The 12,869-nt window shown below is 40.7% G+C and overlaps 1 protein-coding gene across 2 annotated transcripts in view; it reads right to left on the reverse strand.

Annotated features, from left to right (window-relative positions):
• Positions 1-12,869, reverse strand: part of LOC125766107 (unconventional myosin-Ia) — a 34,638-nt gene that overhangs the window by 19,237 nt on the left and 2,532 nt on the right. Inside the window, exons 1-2 of one of the 2 annotated variants that reach the window (XM_049431747.1) lie at positions 12,537-12,817; positions 10,702-11,445 (exon numbers count right to left, since the gene is read on the reverse strand). In XM_049431747.1, coding sequence (XP_049287704.1) covers positions 10,702-10,855 — 154 coding nt within the window. In that variant the 5' untranslated portion in view covers positions 10,856-11,445; positions 12,537-12,817. Of the gene's footprint in view, positions 1-10,701; positions 11,446-12,536; positions 12,818-12,869 lie in introns of those variants that run through there. The other variant, XM_049431748.1, reaches the window with a different exon arrangement.

Here is a 12,869-nt window from a genome sequence, read left to right on the forward strand (position 1 = left end):
ACTAAAGTCTCCAACCTATCCCATCTGGTCGATCCAGTAAAAAAGATTAACCAAACCGCTAGTCCGTCGAGCGTCGTTCTCCCGAAAAAGGAACAGGCGAATGGACTCTTTGGACGAACGATTCCGAAGAATTCGCCGCTGATGATCGGGACCCCTTGTGGATAAGGTTAATTGGGATAAAGTAAGGCCCTGCGTCGATTTCACTCCACAGCACTGTCTAGAAGACGATGATGGCAGACACACACGACAAGTGGATCGTACGTCAAAAGCAACTGTAGAAGCCGATGATCGAACTCACCACCATGCCCGAGGGGCTACGCCTTTGTCAGTTCACGTGTTATCTGCTCTCACACGCAAGTTATGTACGCTTTCTTTTGCTTGCTGCTAGCGTGCGGTTCGCCATCGGTTAATCCTCTGTGTTTGGTGCGCAAAATTCGTTACAAAGCTTTTTTGCCTTATGTCTGCGGGCTATGGATGACCTGCTTGTTTGAGGATAACGTACCGTTAAATTGGACGTCAACATGCCAAAGACAAAAAAAATGTGTCAACATAGACTGAAGACTTCAGCCGCTTGTGATCTTTGTCCTAAGAAAATAATCGGTACTAAAAATATTATACGAAAACTTTGAAGCGAAAGTCTCATCCCATGAAAAATTGTATCAATCCATCGAATCCGGTCTGTAATTCATCGGAATGAACCAAAAACTGACAACGTCTATTATGTTACACGATCGAACGTAAAGGATCTTCCCCTTACTGAAATCTAATCGAATTCGTTCCGACATCCAATTAACAAATGTACGGTTCGTTACACTCAACGATTCGTTTCAACATTTCACGACCGCTTCTGTACGGTCCAGTTTCAATCGATCTCACCGTATTATCTACGCATCAGATATTGAAATTATTATACACACCCATCGCGAACAACCAATACGATGGTGAAACGGAGTCAAGAACCCCTGAATGTACGATCACAGGTAGGTATAATAAAAAAATAAATAAATACGTCTCAGAGAAAATGGCAAACGCTGGTTCTTACGATTCGAAACCGTCCAATCATCGATCGATGCTGGTGATGCATCAACAAGCGAAACCAGCGCGGCAACAGGAGAGCAAATTAACGATTTCGGCACCTGCCCAAATTGGATGCCTTCGTCACCATCGTACCATTGCTTGCAGCGACAGATTCCCCAAAGTTCAGAAGAAGTAGCGATCAATTGAACGATGGTACTACGCGAACGACAGCAAACCGAAATAAAATCTACCGAAAAGAAGAGCAAGCGATCTCAGTGTTTGTCCCAGTGTCATCAATTAATCACCCATCTACGGAACAGCGCGATTCTGGCGCAATAAATTGGCGCGTGAAATAACGTGCCCTGTGGGACACAGTGGAAGGTTTTTGGTAGGGGTACTGAAACGGAACCTGTAGCTCGATGTAGAACGGTATTATTTTTGGTTGTACCGAAGTCTGTGAAATTTAGCATCGGGCCAGATTTTCTGATGATGAGAGTATAAGGGAGAATCTTTCCTGTCAGTAAATTGGATATTTTAAGTAAAGCTCCTGAATAAATAAAGATATGTTCACTATGATGTTCAGATATGTTCAATTTATGCTTGACCATTGAACGCATTTATTTTCATGATGGTTAAATGGTTAATTGGTATTTTTATACTAAATTTGTCTCAAATAACTCATTCACATGTAGAGTCACTCCATCGTCAGAATGATATTAGCTTATATATGACGAAACAACATCCCATCCTTCCAACACCTTCTTAATTTCCTCTATTGATTGAAAATTTGTTTTATTTTATTTGTTGCTCTTATCGTAAAGGGTTTGCTATATCAAAAGTTCTTCGAGGCTTCGTTAAATCCCTAATTGAAACTCAATTTTTCAGTATTTTCGCAGCATTAGAGATTGTTCGTTTTACGAAAAATTCGTTGATATTCGTTATGAAGCGGTTGGATGGGTGTTTCTATGCACTGTTGGATTGAACTTCACCATTTTGCTAGTCCTATTTGATTTTCTGTTCATCTGATGCCCATCTTATTGAGAAAGGAATGGTGAAACGATTGAGGTTCATTGTAAGTCAAGTGCTCATTTTTCTTCCGTTCCCGCGGTCTCTTGTTACATCGGAATCTTTCATAGTAATGCCCATAAGACACCTTCTGAGCAATGGGTAGCTTTCAAAGTACGATGGGTTCGGAGAAATGAATGAAATATGCGATACAATTAATTCAATGGATCGACACAAAATTTATGCAAATAACAGCATATCTGCATACTCAGCTGGTCAAGGCGCTTTCGGATGCGCGCAATACCCAGTGTTTTCGAGCGGTTCAAACAAGTCCTTTGAGAAGAAAGTTTTCTTCAGCTGTCACCAATGTTCCAAACAAGTTGGTCGCGCGATGACCGCAGCAAGCTAAGGTTATCCATGTTATCTTTCGCGTCGTCATTCGGAACGAGTGACAGAGGTGGAGATCGAAACAAAATAAACGACCCGATCAAAACATTTGACTGGTTCTCGTCGTGTTCCCGAACCTGGTACGCTATTTCCCAGCAATGTCCGCAAAGTGTAAGGGAGTATAACTGGTTTTTGTTCGATATGATCGGTGGAGTTTAGTCACATCGTCAAGCTATCAAACGAGGAACAGATTTTATCTTGACAATACGAGACGGGTTCAAAAAAACTCCAAAATTTAATGCCATCAGAAACGGAATGCCTAAAAGTACACGTTACTAACCGTGCTCTGTGAATGTTCTGCAATAATTGTAGTGAAAAAAAAACCACGAAATCCGTATTCGATCACAGATTTTGTAAAATATTTAATAAACCATAAAATACTTGGCTTTATACAGTTGATGCTGGATGTTGATAACAACCTAACACAGTGTGCAAAAATAATCTTAATCATTCCTGACAAGCTCCCCAGAAAACTAACCAAGTTTCTGCCATGCGATGAAATCTCGGCATATTCGTTTGTTTTGCACCCCACGAACATTCTTTCGATGATTTGATTTTTCTTCAATCTTTAATCACATTCGATTCGTTCCCTATCTGATCATCATCATTTGGCTAGCCAATTGATAGAGCTTGTGGAGCATTTGGAGATGGAGTGAAATTCGAGACTTCGGTTGCTCGTTTTGATGCGTTTCCGTTAAGAAGATAATCCGTATATTAACCGCTGCTGATGAGAATGATTTTCTACCATTTTGTATCTTTAACGTGCGGCTCATAGTATTCGACCTTTCGACCAGAAACAGTTAGAAATGGTAAGCCAAATTTGTAGAAACAAAAACTAAAACTGCTTCTTTACGGTAAAATCTTTATGCGATAAGATATTTTGAGCGATAATTTTATGCCTTTTTGGATTTTTTAGAAGCATTGGCTGACATGCGCCTATATGATTTTTTGGCGATTAAACTAACATTCCAAAATACTAGTGATAAAATTTTATAAATTGTGTGAATTCATATTTTATAAATTATAAAAAAACTACCGTAAAAAAGTTCGCCTCTTGAATTCAATAAACACGCGTTGAAGTCGTTAGTTAATGATTTATTCTTCCTGAGCTTCCTACAGCAGATTCACACTCATCAACTGTCACTGATCTGTCAGCGACAAATGATCCGTTTTTGGAGTAACAGAGTTGGTTTATTTGGTTTGTCCGTGGTATTTAATCAACCTTAAATCAACGATCAACGAACACAGAACAAAAAATGCTTTGCATTCCACATTACGCGACACGTTTTCTCGCATGTGCGATGATATTCTTCCACGAGGCAACACGCAAGCAAAGATAAACTCGTGTGAGGTTCGCTGACTGCTACTAATCGAGTTTCTCTTGTCATCCGCACCGGCAATTGCTGCTGTCACTGACAGGTGATGGAAGATTTCCTGGATAGCTGGACCATCGCAACCCTTATCTTCCTGCCTTAGTGTATAATCTCTTTTCAGCTTATTCGCTCCCCTACTTTTTCCAGCCATTATGTACACATTATCATTCTTGGCTAATTAAATTTCAAAGCTCGTAAATGCTTGCCACAGGAATTAAAATTCACACATGTCTCGTTTCTATATCAATATCACAACAATGATATGACGACATTTTCGATTAAAATATACAAAATCTAGAACAATAAAAATATTAAGAAACATGCATCATTCATCTTCTGAATGTGGTTTAATGGTTACTTACTTCATAATGCTAACACACTAATTAACCTAATTCAAAACTCACCCAGACATTTCAACAAGTAATCTACAAAGTGCTGTAATGGATATCATTACAGCATCCCTAGGGGTTGACATTAATCGATGAAACACCGGATGTGTCCATTCGCGAGCAAAACTTATCAAACAGGTGAACACAATTACTAATTACACTTTAGACTAATCACTAACCAGTGCATAGGAGTTTCTTTTTTCCGTATTAAAACATTTACACTTTGCTCTGAAGAAATATGATACCTAAAAAATAGTTACGTGAAATATTTGTTTTGCCTATATGCTCACTGGTTATTTTATCTTTACGCAAAGCTGTAATTAACCGTAAAGGAAATCTACTAAAAGCTGTAATTAAAATTCTTCCTCGCAGTTCGTAAACATATTCAAACAAATCAAACAAAAGCCACCACGATGACGTGGATAAAATTGCCGTTGCCGCTTGATAGCGGTTTGCCTCATTCGAACCAAACTTTTCCGTTGGAGAACCATGGACATCGTTTTTTTTATGGGTTCGTCATTCGGGGAGAGTTTTACGATGATTACATGTTTGGCTCCTGCACCTTGGAATAGAAAACTCGTCCATCGTCAAATGGCCGGACGCGCTTGATGCAGGCGAAAAGAAAGGTTCGATTCCTGACGTACGACTGTGTCGTCGCAAAACGGTGGGCTTTAGTAGTTTTATTTTTACTACCACCAGCGTGGCACATTTCCCTTCACGAGGCTGCTGTGGCGCTGACAAACGTTCGCACTACACCAACTGTGAACGTGTTTGTAGCGTGAAAAAATACTTTGCCAAGCATACCCATCTCATAAATACAAAAATTGGCTATGAAGCAATAAGAATGCTTTCCGTCCTGCCCTCCTATATTGGCTCTCACTCGCAATTTCTGATTGGTTTGGTTGCACGTTTCGTTTCAGTTGGTTTGCGCTCAGCTACCAGTCAGTCCAGCTAACTCCAGCCGTACGTTGGAGAAGGTAAACTCCCCAATTTAAACCGTTTCAATCCGACCTCGTTGGTTCGGTACAAACCTCCCCCCAGAGGCAACGAATCGGACCATTTGAAGATCGCAACGGCCGACCACATTCGTTGTTCGGTCAACCGGTCCCGTCGTTTTACGCAGCTGGTATAGACGCTACTTTTCCATAAGGAAATTTGCAATAAAAATAAATTTTTGTTTCGTTACCCAGATATCAGGTATGTTTACGAGCTCAGCCAGCGGGCGAATGTTATTCTGCGCAGGGACATTTTTTGCCGTTTGGTTGCGTTTGGTTGCATTTTATGGAATGCTTCTGGATAACTGGGTATGGTGCAGTTTCATTTAGGTAGCGTAATGTGGTAAGATGGGAATAAAATACTACTTATAAAACCGAAAGCAAATTGATCGTGTTTGTTTATAATATAAATTCATTTCTTCCTCAATGTTATATTTCAAATATATTTTATGCTAAAGTTATATTTCCAACAGCCACAAGGCTATACAAACAACACTTGTACTATGTTCAATCTCCTGCTAAAACGTGAAAACGAAACAAACTGCTCAAAAGACATTCGAAAAAGAAGAGCAATAGTATATCCATTCCTGCCACCATCGAATAAGATCGCTCATGGAATGGGAAATCGTGACAAACTTTTGTTCGCTTTGATTCGCAAACGAAAAAGCTACCTCCGTTTTAAGAGCTGGCCCCTTACATCCACTGGCATGCAGCCTTGCATTGAGTAGTGCTGGTAAAGTTTAGAAAAAAAGACCCTTTCTAAATAGGGCTCATAGCTATAGAGCTGTTCATAGCTCCACGTTTTACAACAACGGACGGGAGTGGACTGTGCAGTAAGAGGATTTTGTATCTGGCCCAACCGCACAAAGCTTTCTGGCTCTGGACTGTGTTGGATAAAAGGCAGAAAGGGTCAAACGACGATGCTGGCTTACGTTTTTCAGGTTTCGCGCTGACAATCGCTCATGGTCTCAGTGGGAGTCACAGGAACGTGGTAGGTCTCGTTTGCACAAGATGAACACCATTTGCTGGAAGCCATACTCATTATGTTTGTTCCCTGCTTGAAGCGAAGTGGGTTAGTACAGTCCGGTAAAATCGATTTACCCAACCAGTGAAAAAAGTAAATCGAAAGTAAAGAAACAGTTTTCATGTATAAAGGATCCTGCCAATCTCTTTTCTACAATTATATGAGTTGTATAATATGAATCATTATTCCTGTTAATTTTTTCTATGTTTTGTAGTTATATAAGTTTGAATTTTCTTCCATTTTTCATATTCCATTGTTGTTCCAAATTTTGCTCATAACAGACATTCGCGAAAACATATAAAAGCATTAATTCGCTTGCTGGTTTGCTTGCTTGAAAAATGAACTCCTTTTCAGTGTGTTTCAAAACGTACAGAACAATAACCTTTCAAACGAGTGGCAGGATTTAATTATAAAAATGAAATTTGATACGCCTCAACGTTCATTGCGGGATCAGACAAAAATTGGGAAGACGAAAACAGACCCACCACCGTACCACAAACTAACATAAATTATGTATGAATATAATTTGTGCTGTGTGTGAATTCTGTTTTATTCAGCTTCAATATCTTCACCACCAGGTCCACCGATCGGTTTGCATTCCAGGTAGGGTGGAGAATATACCCCTTCCCCAACCACTCTCCCTTATCTCTCACTCTCACTCCCTTTCGCTCTCTCTCTCTCTCTTTCTTGATGGGAAAATGTTTCGTGCTTTTTCATCTTCACATACAGGAACCCACAAGAACAAAACATTCGTCGGAATGCAAAAGATGAGATAGCAGACTTCGTATGTTTGCAATAAAACCAAATTCGCAACTCGTTCTTTGGCTCGTTTTACGTTCAGGTAAACAAAACAAATCGATCCAGACGGGCAAAACAGTGACGGTGGTGTTTGGTGAAGGAATGGTCGGAATGGTGACCAAACAGGAATGAATACTAACATCACAAAGTGTAGCTTGCATTGCATCAAACCATGGTCGCTGCACTGCAACACAATAGATGTTGCAGCTAGGGATGACAGAGACAGGGAATGGGGCAACAACAACAAAAAAATGCAGCAAGAGCGGCGAATCAACGCCGAAGCCAACAGAATCGTACACAAAAATGGCCACTACAAATCATTGCATAAACATTGCACTGCAGCGAAGAAAATTGTATCCGTTTGCATCCGACCTGTTGCGCCAACTGCACCACGATCGACCCTGGTGTAGCCGATCTTTGCCATACACTGGGCAGGTCGTTTTTCATCCGTTTGTCGGTGCAGTGGAACGACAAACACTTGCGCTTGGCATATTTCTTGGAAACGAATCGAAGGACACACAAGGAGACCAGAGAGATGCATCGATTGCGCGCCAAATGGCAGTCATCAGGGCGTCCTCGATCGGCTGCAGCTAAAAGCCAATGAATATGCCGATAAATTCTGTTCCGCTTCGGGGGAAGAAACACGGAAGGATAAGAAATTGCGCGAAGTGTATCCGTAGGATGGAAGCGGGGAAATCAAGTTCCGAACATGAAATCGGAACATCCACCACGATGTCTGCGTACACACCATCCACTTGCATCCCGTTTACCGGGTGCGCCATCGCTGTGAAGGTTCGCCGCTTGTGCGCTCGTTTAGCTCGTTTGCCAACCACATTGCATGCTGTGTCACGCGAGACGGTAATGAAGCCACTTGTGTTATGTTGGCTTTTCGTACGACATGCATATGCACTACGTATCGGGAAGTTTATTTTCATTGTAAAATATTTTGAAACTTATAAGTTTTACTTTTTAGTGTTAATGTTGACAATTTTTTATACGTATTTTTAAATTGTACAACATTAAGCATTATCGTTTAAATTATGCTTCAAAAACTACGAGCCAAGATTCATTTTTCTATGATAACTTCATGTTGTGTAAATTCATCATCAAAATCAAATGTTTAATTCACTTCACGGTCTTATTATCAGTGATGTTATATAAATATAACAGTTATATTTTTCACACACATATAATTCGCTTCAAACTTGTAGTCCAGGTTCAGTTTAGCAAACACTTTGTTTACTTTCTACACTTTTAACACGCTCAACTTTTCAACTTCCATTGCACAAATCAACTAAAATACCTTAAAACTAACCATGCCGCAACGATCATGTCAACGACGATGATCAACGATCAGCGATGATCCTACAGCCGCAAACTCCCAAACCAAAGGCAGAAGAAAGAAACGACGCACCAAAGCGTAGTGCAAAATAAAAACAACCAAGACCCGGTGCGGCCATTTTCGAGCCTCGATCCAAGATTCACCACCAGAATGCCAACCTTTCTTAAGAACAGCAGAAAACCTTCACTCGTTCTCAAAGTGCCCGACGTCGTCAACCTTCAACCGGGCAAAGTTAGCACAGTGCTGTGAGCATCAAGAGACGTATGAATGATTCAAGGTTCCTTGCATCCCGGTTTTGCAATCGTGCAACGTTAAATAACACCAGAATCACAATCAGCGCAACAACCGGCTACGAGCGAACTGAAAATGAACGCAAAATGTATAGGTTATAATTTTCGGAACGATGTTTCCCTTTTTATACTGTGCAGTCTCGCTCTATCTCGCCCAGAATTTGTCGACCTGTATGCGTTTCGAGACAAATAAAATGCATTCTTTTCGAGCTGAAAGTCCCACATACTTGTTGTGATGCATCATCACCATCATCATGATACTCTTCCTGCAACGCCAGACACTTACCGAAACACACACTCTGCAAAAAATAGTGACGTTAACGAAAGATCGTTTGATAAACGCAAAAGGCTCTCGACAAAAGACTTCAAACGAACGAGGCAATAATTAGAAATCCATCGTGAAGTCGATACCCAGCAACGCAGAAAAATTAAGAAGATTTTTTTCCCCATTCCTGAGACGATTCATTCAAACGAAGATCTGAATGCAACACCCAACCCAAATGCATGAGTTCGCTTGTACGTCGCGAAAGAATTGATGTTTAGCTGCAGGTAGGTATCTGTCTGATAAATGCATTTGAAAACCAAGCGCGAAAGTTGGTTTGCATAACGTTTGCGGATGAATTGCTACCTTCTCAACTCATGGTTCCGATTGATGATAGACAGATGCACGAACCAAAGTGCTTAAGGCATCCTTTGTATACTGTACTGGCTTGAGCCAGCACTGTAGCTGCAGCCGCAATCGTTTAGGACGCAGCAAGTCGCGTGATAGGTTAAATCAGTGATTGCATTTATTAACCGACCGAAATAGCTTACCGATAGGGTGGGAGACGGTGCAGTTCATGTGCATTTAATGCACTTCTGTATGATGTCCGGGTTTCGAAATACGTACTATCATCGTTTCAGTATCATCGTTTTCGTGCGCTCTCATTTTTCTTAAACATAAAAGATGAAAGTTTCACTTTAAATACACTATTGAGGAATCCGCCTTATTTAAACAGCACCAAAGTAAAAAACTAAAGATGCTTGATTTTGCACAACCAAAAAAGGTGCATAAAATCGTAACGAATGTAAACAATTCAACAGAATACATCAGATAAACCAATAAAAAATTAGACACCATCACATTAACAGCTTCTACTGCTTCATAGCGTAAGAAAATCTTCTCGAAGAAAATGTTTTATCATCAGTGCCCATAAAATCTCGGCTTCAGCTAAATTGAAAGCAATTACTTGTACCCTTTTCATGGGTTTATTATCTGATTTTCTCCCTTAGATCATAGTTGACAATATCTTAGTCACGAGCTATGTTCATTTTTCGGTTCGTACCCAAAATGCTACGACAACGTGGTTCATTAATTGACTGCTCGCTCGCACTACACGCCATTGTAAGTTATTTGAGACGTCTGTTTTCCATCCCCTCTTGTTGCTTTTTTTGGCTACCGGTTATATGGTACAGCGTAGGAATCATTTTCATGAGTAACGATATAAATAGCATAATTTCGTTTCAAAATTAATGACGTGCGTCATTAGGCTCGCCAGATCGCAAACCGACGGCAGTATCGCTGTGGAGGTACTTTTTTACCAAAGCATCGTTTTGCTGAACGTACATTCGAGTCTTCATCCGCAGCGAACGTTCGGATAGGAGCCAAACCAATTTTGTGGCTGCAACAGCGAAACGAGCTTATGCGCCGAGAACGCCGTCTTGCGCAGAAGAAAACCGTTCCAATGGTTGTAGTGTTGCTGAAAACCAGATGCATATGTGCAGCGCAAAAGCACACTGATGGCGTTGGATATTCTAATTAGAGTGTATGGCTTTTGTTTTCGCTCAATGGTCAATGGTAGAGACTCTTTTTTTTTATTACGCCCATGTTACTGTTCCACCTGCCGGTAAGGAAATTCCAGAGTATAGCAAATAATATGGGATTTTTTGTGCTTTTTGAGCTGTAAGCTATACTTTTTTCCCCCTGAATCAATTCAGCTGTTTGTTATTTAATGCGAATAGCTCTCCGTCAGGCAGCTTACCTTGCAGCTTTTTTTCCGTTTCCCAAAACTTTTGCAACTCGGTAAAGTACTTGTCCAGGATGAATACCTTCGACAGGCCTAGGGTGGCCATCTTGCTCGGCGAAGCACTATGCCGATGCTCACTCACACACTCCGTCACATCAACCAACACCATGCGGGTGGGTGGTTTGAGGAACGACGTACGAACATTCGCAAAGCGGTTTCACGCGCCTTATCACTCGTTTATCCTTTTCTTGGTAAGGCGTACGATAAATTATACCCTTTTGGTGTCGACCTCCAAATAATATCTACAACCGACTTTTGCACACCAACCGTTTTTTGCTTCGAATGATTGTTTATTTTTTCATCATGATCGTGTATTTTGGATCGGTATTTCTTTTTTTTTTTGTACCAACTGTGGCGCTAAGGTAGACGATTATGTTTTGCTGTAATTATTGGGTTGTGAAATCGTTTTTCTTCTCCTGTTTTTTGTCGTTTTTGTTTCGCCCAGCTTTGACCCAACGTATCGGTACAATCATTCCCCTATGGACTGCAAGTTTTCATTCATCTTCTCTATCCCGTTTACACACCACTGCTTCGGTCACAAAAATCACGGCACTATTCTTTTTACTTTTTATGTATATATTTTTTGTTGCTTCCTTTCAGTTGTGGCCTTTTGTGCCCTTCACTATTCACACACTAACAGATACACACGTACAGAATACATACACACAAACAACACAAAAACTCAACACATACACAGCTCTGCAAACCTCAAACAAAACAGAAAATACCGCTTGCGTTATATTCCGATATATCCAAAGATTATTGTTATACCAGTTTCCCTGTTTTCCTTGCGTTAGCACCACTACGTCCACTGCGCAACGGACTGCTCTTTTGCTAACTCTTCATTCCCTGTTCCTTCCTAATAGCACTTCGACCTCTCTAACCATACATCATTCTCATTTATTTGGACTTCTTTCTCTGGTGAGCTTTTAACCATTCCGTTCATTACAGTACCGCCTTCCACGTCCGTCAAGCAGGAAAGAAAAAAAGCATCGACACCGCGTTCGCATCCCGCCACCGTAGTTCTCCATCAAAATCGTTTGTCCATTTGCTCACAGCACAGGTTCCCGAAAGCCCTACGGAGCCTATGATTTATAATGCTTCATTCGGACGGCCGGAGAACAACCCCAGCATGGTTTCTACAACCGTTTCTCCGCCTGATGCTGTCCCGTTTTCTCTCGTCAAATATTTCCACTATCTGCAGGTTAGTCGTTCTCGTCTCTAGTGTTGTTATTATTTTTGTTGTCGATCCTTGTTTTCTTTACGTCTTTTTCTTATTTCTAACCTGTCGTATCTTCATTCTTTTTGGCCTTTCTTTAACTTTTCAAACACACCGACTGAGATAATTTGGATGGTGTCGCTATTGTGGTTGGTACCTTCCTTTCTATCGCGTTTTGTTCAGTTTGTTGTTGATGTTGATGATGATAATGATGATGATGATGATGATACTGCCACTGTTACTGCCGTAGTTGGCTAATGGCTCAACTATCAAGGCGTAAATAAGGGTCACGAAAGCTTTCTTAACTGGTACCTAGCCACGAAAACAAAGCACTAATCTTCAACGTATAACTGCTGTCGCTTTTCTGGTAAACAACATCACAGTCACCGAATTTCTTTCATAACCACACACATTGACCAGTTATTCTTCAAACAAAGGAAGATATTACTTTACAATCAAAATCTTCTCTATTTGGTTTTGATTTAGTTTCACACTCCCGACGTCCACTTCACATAAATTCATTCAACGCTTCAATAAACCAAACAAAACTCCTGCAACTGCTTTTCAGTACCTTCACTTCATGGTTACACATTCACAAAACTCACGGGCGCTGCCATCATCAGCGGAAACTTTCTCGATTCTGAAACCGTGCACAGAAACGATCGCACTTCGAACCGCTTTGGTGCGTTTTCTCTCGTGTCTTTACCAATCCTTCTCTCTTTCGAGTGAATAGCGGGCAGACAAAACGCACACCAACAAAAGCATAATCGTAAGGAAGAGTAAGATCACAACGTACTCTTGCCTGGAAACCTGTAACAGCCATCCAACACTCCTAGTGAACGATGCTTATAGGAGCTTTCTGAAGTACGTTTATATTTGTGCAACATAGAATTGAAAGATTTCG

Source organism: Anopheles funestus, chromosome 2RL (genome assembly GCF_943734845.2).
Source record: "Anopheles funestus chromosome 2RL, idAnoFuneDA-416_04, whole genome shotgun sequence".
Taxonomy (NCBI): domain Eukaryota; kingdom Metazoa; phylum Arthropoda; class Insecta; order Diptera; family Culicidae; genus Anopheles; species Anopheles funestus.